The sequence below is a fragment of the Cheilinus undulatus genome, linkage group 11 (assembly GCF_018320785.1).
Source record: "Cheilinus undulatus linkage group 11, ASM1832078v1, whole genome shotgun sequence".
NCBI classification, from domain to species: Eukaryota; Metazoa; Chordata; class Actinopteri; order Labriformes; family Labridae; genus Cheilinus; species Cheilinus undulatus.
The window spans coordinates 42460434-42469696 of NC_054875.1; the positions used below are offsets into that span (position 1 = coordinate 42460434).

Consider the following 9263-nt stretch of genomic DNA (forward strand, 5'->3'; position numbering starts at 1 on the left):
AGGCTCAGGCCTTTAAGAGGTGGCATTTGGTCTTTCCCTGACAGCTGAGACAGACATTTTCCTGCTGTTATCTCCCTCTACAGGAACACACTGTGTCTCCAGTGTTCCTTTGAGGTCTACAGTGAAATGTTGTATCAATAAAATACAGAGACAGTAGACAGCAGAATGAATTATTGAAAGGCACGTTGGTTCTAATCTCCACAGTGCAGTTAATTTGATGTTCTTGTTTTCCTGTTTGGGAATCAACCTGCAATGCACCACCCGTCGCTGCAAATACCACGGCCGGAGAGGAGGAGCAGACCATGTGGGAACTAAATGAATGATCTGCTGACGCTAATGTCCTCTGCCAGCCAAGGTCTTGTTTAATAAACCTCAAGATGAGATGGGCGTGCGAGAAATAATGTGATCAAAAAATAAGCCTCGTCAATTCAGGCCCACACACCTGAAGCTGCAGCTGATAATGAAAGAGGAATCTGTAATGAGCATGAGCCGTGGTGTTTGAGTGTTCGGAGGATGGGGGTTGTAAGTGCATCCTGTCAATTCAGGAGCTCCACAGGCTTAAGGATTTTGTAACCTGTAACACGGCTCTGGAGTGAATATCTATATCTAAGGGAGACGGCTGATTAGTGGGAAACATTCACTCAGTAGAGAGAGAGGGAGCTCTCATTTATCTCACTGAAAAAGTCTCGTGTTGCCTTTCACGCGCACAGCAGGTGGATCTACCGCTGTGACACGCCGAGCTTTGATTGGAATACAATCAGCCGGTTCAAGATTCAACAAATTGGTTGATAAAGACGGTGCCTTGTTATCTCACAGCCGCATCAGGACAGGGGAATTGAAGTCCCAGGCTCTCTAATTAGTCGTTCTTATTTTATCATAATCGATTCGAGACTGGTGAGGGGAAACTCAGCCAGCAGCGGGGAGTTTGCAGAGAGATTTGCTCCGGTAAAATGACTCCTCTGCTGTGAGCCTGATAGCTGCAGATACATTCCAACAGCTGTGTGCTCTTTAGCACTGCCACAGAGGAGAAAATAGGGCAAATTAAGGCATTGAATTTCATTTTCTCAAACCTCAGTAAGAGCTGGGATGGAGCTTGGAGAAAATTGAAAATTACAAGAGCATGAATGAATTCACACATGAGAGGGAGCAGCAGAAGTTCAATGACACTTCAGCGACAGAATTTGGCAGTAATCCGGAAAGTCTAGCCTCAGAAAGGTTCAATCATTGGAGGATTTTATGGAGCGCAGGAAAAGGAAAACATTTGGCAAACTTGTGGGTTTGAACCAATAAAAAGATTAGAATACTTGCACTTAAATTTGGATTGGACATACTTTTCTATGAAAGAGTCTGACTATAAATGATAAAACAGCTTTTGTGAATGTTATTCTTTTCTAGAGGAGTCTATGGCAAACACTGCTAAAAATGAGGCTAAGTATATATCATTCAACATTTTTCTCATCAAGCTCACTTTGGCCTCCATCTCTTAATTATTAGAGTTGTATGTGCATTTCAATATTAAAATATGTGAATTTTAGCTGTTATTTTCAACCCCATTTCAAAAAGTTGGGACACTATGTGAAATGTGAATGAAGAAAATCAATGAATAATAATAACAAATCAATTAAAAATAAAATAAAATAGATAAATAGATAAATTAATTAATAAAATAAAAATATGAAAAAATAGAACATAAACAACATATCAGAAGTTGAAAATGAGACTTTTTCATAAAAAGTATTAGCTCATTCTGAATTTAATGGCAGCAACACATCTCAAAAAAAAAAAAAAAAAAAAAAATAGGGACAGTGCAACAAAAGGCAGGAAAAGTAAGTGGTGCTAATGAAAAACAGCTGAGGGAGCATTTTACAACCAGCTAGGTTAATTTACAACAGGTCAGTCACATGACTGGGTATAGTAGGAGCACTTCAGAGAGGCAGAGTCTCTCAAAACTTAAGTTACTCAGAGATTTATCAATCTGTGGAAAAACTGCATCTAAAAAATGTGGAATAGTTTCCGAAACATCTACTTCAATATAAAGTTATGAAGAGTTTAAATATCCCATCATCTACAGCACATAAAATCATCAAAAGATTCAGAGAATCTGGAGAAATCTCTGTGAGCAAGGGACAAGACTAAATATCAATATTGGATGCCTGTGATCTTGGGGCCTATAGGTGGCACTACATTAAAAACAGACATGATTCCGTGCTGGAAAACACTGCATGAGCTCAGGAACACTTCCATAAATCATGTCAACACAGTTCACCGTGCCATCCATAAATTCCAGTGAAAGCTGTGTCATGCAAAGAAGAAGACATATGTGAACACAATCCAGAAGTGCCCCCATCTTCCCGGGCCAGAGCTCATTTTAAATGGGCTAAGGCAAAATGGACAACTGTTCTGTGGTCACATGCATGAACATTTGAAATTCTCTGTGTCCTGCAGACTACAGAGAAGAGGGACTGTCCAGCTTGTTATCAGAGCACAGTTCAAAAGCCTGCATCTCTGATGGTTTGGGGTTGCATTAGTGCCTATGGCGTGGCCATCTTACACATCTGCTTCCAAACATTCAAACTGAGTTAACATTTTCATGAAATGATAAAACATCTCAGTTTCAACAAATGATATGTTGTTCATGTTCAATTGTGAATAAAATATGTATATATGATAACCTGGCACGCCAGATGGATTTGTTTCACACATCCATCTGGAAAAGCTCTCATACACAGGGTTTGGGAAAGGGCAAAACCTTTGAAAAAAGACTCTGAGGGTGATTGGATGAATGTTCTGTCTGTCTTTACGGGCCAATCAGAGCAACGAAACACATGGGAGCAGGGACCCCAGATTTGGCAGGGTGTATAGAACACACCACCATGATTTGGTACCAGATTTAGGCAAGAGAATAAATGCTTGGAAAAAAAGTAAAGACTAGAATGTGAGGAATTTTTATGGACTAAAACTTGACTGAAATGTTTTTGAGTTTTCGTTGACTAAAGCTAGACTAAAACTATAAAGGGTAGAAATGACTAAAATGTGTCTAAACCTTAAAGACATTTAATCTAAAGACTAAGACTGAGAATAAAATTAAAAATAGCTGTCAAGGGTGCGCAGTTGGCCTAGTGGTCTAAGGCGCTACACATGTACGCAGGTGGCCCGGGTTTGAATTCGGCCTGTGGCTCTTTACCGCATGCCTCTCCCCGCTTTCTCTTCTGTTTCCGGCTCTGTCTACTTTCCTCCTCTATCTAATAAAGGCACAAAAGCCCAAAAATAAATCGAATAAAGACAAAAAAAAATAGAGTCAACCTCATAGAAAAGCAATGCATACTTATGAAGAAAATGCACTATGTGCTGGAACTGTAACTCAGTGGATAACTTCATTCATGGTGTGTATGTGTCTCACATCAAAAAAAACAACAATAATCCACCAGAAATAGGACCAAAGGAACCCCAGCAGAGATCACTGTACAACAGGCAATATCCAAACACATCTAAAACACATCTAAAGACTCTGCCCAAGGGCATGATGGGATGGGAAACATCTGTTTTGGGAAGTGAATCCACTGTGTAGTCGGCAGATGTGGAAAAAGCACAAGGGTATTGTACTCAAGGAATACTAGAGTTACTTACCTAAAAGTGCTAAAAAGTACCTAAAAAACTACTCAATCGCAGGAATTTAATTAATTGCAATTACTGTCCACCCCTGGCTGCCACCAATAGGAGGTTTGAGTTCACTAAAAGCTAAGTAGAAACCAACTAAACTTAAACCAACTGCAACTATGATCAGTATCAGTGTGATCTTGGTATGCACTGACCTCTCTCTGAAGTAATTATTGATTGATTTTGGCTGCAGAATACTGATCATAGCATCCCTAATTTAAGGGTTATTTTTCCAAACATGGTGCTGACTACAGGCATATATTTGTCTTCAGGGTATCTGCATCCTATCTGCCCAATAAAATCTATAAGAAGAGACACTTTCTACGAGCCTACACCTCCTCCAACATCATGTGAAGCAGCTTGTCTTCAGCCTCCATGTGGCAGAAGTAATTCACATCAATGACTGCGTAACATGCAATGGCATTTAATGTCCCCACAGCTCAGTGGTGGAAGCCAGTGGCACTGTGATGTACGTTCAATTCCTCAGCTGAGAATGATGTGAGGTGACAGTGGATTTGGTCAGGATTGGTATGACGTGCACTCCGAGCAGGAACACAGCTGATAATATGTCATCTTTCTTGTGCACCTTCTGATAAAACTAAAGGCTTAATTTTCAGTAAAACAGAATGTCAAACTTATTGACTTTTTAAGGAGACTGTTCCAAAGATTAAAACTAGATGGATTTGCATATGATTGTAGCTAGCAGTTGTGGTTATCTATTATGTAACAGATCACGTAACTGGCATGAAATCAAACGTCCTGATTTGCTCACAGGATTGCTTTTCTAAATCCAATTTTTCCAGATAAAAATAAAGTGTGATTTTTCAAATTATACACAGAGCTCAAGAAAGCGAGCATTTCTAAATCTACAAAGCTACAATTCTTCACACTGCCTTTGGGCACATCTTGTGTAACGTTATCTGCATTGTATCACTACATTCAGCCTCTTCTGTTACACAATCCACACAATATTTGCTCGAATTCGTACTACAAAGACTTGAAAGCACAAGGAGTGTGCCAGAACATATGCATCAGAGATGCTTCTCTAACAATGCATGTGAAGAGGGGATTATTATTCCTTTAAAGAGGGTGAAGCCCGCTACAAGTGCCAGAGCAACAGATGCACGAGGCTGCAACAGATGTGTAAATCACGCCTCATGAATAAGTCTATCTCAGGGAACTTTTCAGGGTAGATAAAACAGACATCACCACTTTTTCTGCTCACGCTTTCCTTTTCTTTTTCACCTGAAGCAAAGCAGCAAACAATCCTGCAAAGATTCCTCTCTTTTTCTCCGTAAGCCTGAGTAGTAAGGACAGCATCAGCTGGCATTAGTCAGCCTTCAGGCTTATCTATTAACGGTGTAGGAGCTCTGCTCTCTGGAGCAAACTGCAGAGTCAATGTGAGCTTGTTTTATACACCTTTTGCTCCCTGTTGCCTCAGGGTCACAAAAACTCATTAAGGGTGTATTAATGGAGCGGTCGAAGCTGTGTCTGAGCAACCATCTGTGACTGAGCATGTGGTAAACAAAAAAGAAAGGAGTTAAAACAGGTGTTAAAAGACTGGAAAGAAGGTGAGACAGGGAGCAATTAGGGATGGGAAATAAGGACCAAAAATCATATGGAGATATTTAAAGCTGAATGGTGATTTATCTTAATGTTTTTCTGTGAAGAAACAGCCAAAAAAGTTTATTCCAAGTCATGTCTGCATGGAGCAAATATCACAGAGGCACTTTTTAACCTTCATGTGTCCCTTTGTACCACTTTAGGATGATTTCATTTTTGTTTTGGGAGTTTTCAAGCCTCAGGCATGAGCTTTGGCAATTCTTTTGTATTTTTATGGCAATTCAAATAAAGTTTTGTTTTAACTCATACTCCATGCCTATAACTGCACTGTGTACAAAAAATCCTGACATTTGTGTCCTTGGGGTCCATTTTGGTCCCATCTACTTCCATTATAATTTGATTTTTTTAAATCATGGAGCCATTAGAAAATAAAAACATGCATGTAATTAATGCTGGGGAATTTTCTTTGACATTTTTTTTCAAGGTTGTAATTTTTACAATATTCCACCAGATGGCGTCATTTTCCCTATTGAGGTTTAGAGCCAAAAAAGGGTTAAAAATTGTCAAACTTGTGAATTTTTATTTTTTATTATAAGAAGAGATGTTGCTTGAAAAAGATAACTCGTAAAAGAAAACTGAATGTATGACGATTTATAGCCTGATATATGAAATGAGCCATTTTGGTCCAAAGGTAACAAATGTCAGGGTTTTATTATTATTTGAATTGCATAAAAAATAACTGCATAAACATCCATGTTGCTGAAATCATTGGCATATACCAGGATCTGATAACCAGAACAAAAATTGTCTTTGCATGCAGTATTTTGAAAATAACTATTTTTCCCCCATCTAATACATCAAGATTTCCATGACAGAACCTGGTCAATAAGGGGTAAAAATTTTTCAAACATAAGAATTTTTCATTTCTATTATTAGGGGAGGGGGTGGTTTGAAAATTAACTGAAAAAAGTTTGAAAAAATATTAATGCATGATATTTTTTTAGCCTGATATATGAAAAGAGCCATTTTGGTCCAAAGGGGCACAAATGGGTGTAAAATTAAGGGGATGCATGAAGGTTAAAGAACAAGCTGCACAATGTTGACATGTACATAAAACGTAACATAAAAAGCTCATTTAATATGATAAAATTTACTTAACAAGGATTCCCCGTTTAGACTTAACATTTCAGATATATTACCATGAGGTCAATCAGCATTATACCGTAGGTGATTCTTACTGTAAACTATCTTTTAATGAGCATCAGGCCTGCATAATTTTTTGTTCAATCACCATAAACTATATTGATATAGCTAATGTAATCTCAGCCTATATGTTATTGAAAACATTAATCTTAAAAACTCCATTCATGCCCAGCACTTGTAGAAACCGTCTCCACTCACAGACAAGTAAATCTGTTAAAATCACCTCTTTTCCTGTGAACAATAAAGCTCAAAGGCTTACAAAGCACATCAGCAGAGCAACAGCTGCCTTCACCCCGCAGAGATCAGGAGTTAATTATAGTCCTTACCGGGTTCTTTGTGCTCAGAGCTCTGGCTGGACAACAGGAGGAGGTAATCCTGGCAGGTGTCTTGATCCAGAAGGGTGCTGTTGTGCAGGCAGAGGTCAACAATAAGGGTCACAGCTCTCTGACAGATCATGTCATACTCCTCTCGGTCAGAACTCATGCTCCCAGCAGCATCCTCAGCCGTGTGTGCTCATCCAAAGGGGGACAAACACTCCCCCCCCCACACACACACCACATACACACGAATCAGCAGCAGCAGCAGCCGAGCATGCAAAAGATAAAATGCAACTTGTCTCAGTACTAGGCTGATTCTTCTCCGTCTTCCCCTGGTCTCTCAAGAGTGTTTACACACAAACACACGTTAAGTGTATGTGCATATTTGTGTGTGAGTGCAGGGCCAACAGTGTTAGGAGCATGAACATGCGTGCTGTGATAAAAATGTGTGTTTATGTGCAACAATGCATAAGGACTTAATGAGTCATATCTGCCTGCAGGTGATGCATGGGCACAGTTATTTCATCACATGAAGAAGAAATTCAAATGAATCCGGGGCAGACGGCAATGATAATTCAAGCCGGGAGTTTGACTCCATCCCAGGCCACCCTGTCCTCATGATCCACTAATCGTCATCACCATCCTCTCTAATTGTGAATTACATCCCACTCATATCTGTCAAGATGATTGCAAGTTGAGTTTTCAACCAGATAGTGCATCCCTAGTACTACAAAGCTGCACATCTGAATTTCTGGTCAGATAGAGCAATAGAGAATGTTTAATCTTGGAGGTAGAAATAGTATCTTACATGTAAAAATGTTCATCATTTTAGTTTTTTTCTGTTTCAGTTCTGTGCATAATTCCTTCTTAAAATGTATTCACTGTTTTGTCAGGATTATTGTATAATGTCAGGCTTGCAAAGCTGATGGATTGGCCAGATTCCATGTCTGCCATTAGGCAGTACGTCTTGGCAAAGCTTCAAGAAAACACATTTATTCCTAGGAAGATGACTGGACCAATCAGCATCATTTGAGGAAAACGAAGCGGTAGCTACAGGCTTCTTTTAGTTGTACCACAAACCCGTGCAGCAATGAACGGATTAGCTTTTAGGCAGCTATAGTGGCAATTTTATCAGAACTGGACAACGAGGAACAACAATGAATATTTTTGGAGTGTAACAAAACATTATTTTGTGGCTCATTTTTACCAAAAACTTGCTAAATTCCAGGGAGAAACTGTACCCATCTGTTCCGCTGTATAGCCTAGCTTCCTGGCCAGTCCTTCTTAAAGGAGCAGTGCTCACTGAAATCACTGGAGGCTAATGCCAATTGACTGCTACTGGGGAAGGGGGAACAAAATCAAGAAACAAGACAAGAAACGTGGGGTTTGCAAGGAGTTTTGCATGAAAATAAAACACTGTGGTAAAACAATAAAAATGAAGACTAATGAAGACAAAGTGCCTCATACAACTTAACTTCAAAAACACTGAAATATCCGTTTGAGCCTGGTATACACTGTGCAGTTTTGGGCTGTACCAGAGAAGGTTGACAGATGGCTGTTGTCATGGTCTTGTGACCAAAGATAGCCTGGGATAAAATTCTGAGACCGTTAGAAATTTAGGATGACCATCTTACAATGTGACTGCTGCCACCAAACCAAACCAATAGGAATGCAGGAAGAAATGATGTAAAAATCATGTAAAAAAGGGAATAAAAATGTGATTTTGAGATTGTGTAGAGTAAGGCTGGAGAAATACCTGTTAAAAACTATCCAACTCATTACCAGAGTTTTAGTCATAAAAGATCTGTTTTTAGTATGTTGTCATCTTGTCTTTCCCAATTACAAAAGGTAGTCGACTAAAACTTTTACTCATCGTCTCTCTTATTTAATTCGCAGGAAACTCTGCTCTTGGTTCCCAAGAAAATTTAAAATTTTGATTAATTTGACCACAGAACAGTTTTCCATTTTTCCATTAGTCCATTTTTTTTTAAAAACTTTGGCCCAGAGAAGACAGCGGTGTTTCTGAATTATATTCACATACAACTTCTTCACTGCATGATACAACTTTAACTTAGATGTGTGGATAGAACCGCAAACTGTGATGACAGGCAGTGATTCCTGGAAGTGTTCCTGTGCCGATGCAGTGATTTCCAGTACAGAGTCGTGCCTGTTGTTAACCCTTTACCTACTGAGTTTAAAATGGCAATTTGGACATACACTGCCTGGCCAAAAAAGAGGTTGCCACCTTGATTTAACAAAGCAAATAGGTATGAGCCTCCTATTAGATAATTACTGCATGGGCGATTATCTTTCTGCTGGCAACAAGTTATTTAACCCCAGCTGATGCAATGAGTAACTTCTCATTTGTTAAACAATGGATTTTTTCTTCCCTGATGGCATGGGCATATTCCAAGATGACAATGCCAGGATTCATTGGGTTCAAATTGTGAAAGAGTGGTTTAGGGAGCATGAGACATCATTTTCACACATGGATTGGCCACCCCAGAGTCCAGACCTTAACCC

At 39.3% G+C, this 9263-nt stretch overlaps 1 protein-coding gene across 1 annotated transcript in view; it reads right to left on the bottom strand.

The window, feature by feature from the left end:
* Nucleotides 1-6906, bottom strand: part of syt6a (synaptotagmin VIa) — a 140721-nt gene extending 133815 nt beyond the window's left edge. The window contains exon 1 of the mRNA XM_041799049.1: nt 6750-6906. Coding sequence (XP_041654983.1) covers nt 6750-6906 — 157 coding nt within the window. The remainder of the gene's footprint in view (nt 1-6749) is intronic.
* Nucleotides 6907-9263: the final 2357 nt, after the last annotated feature.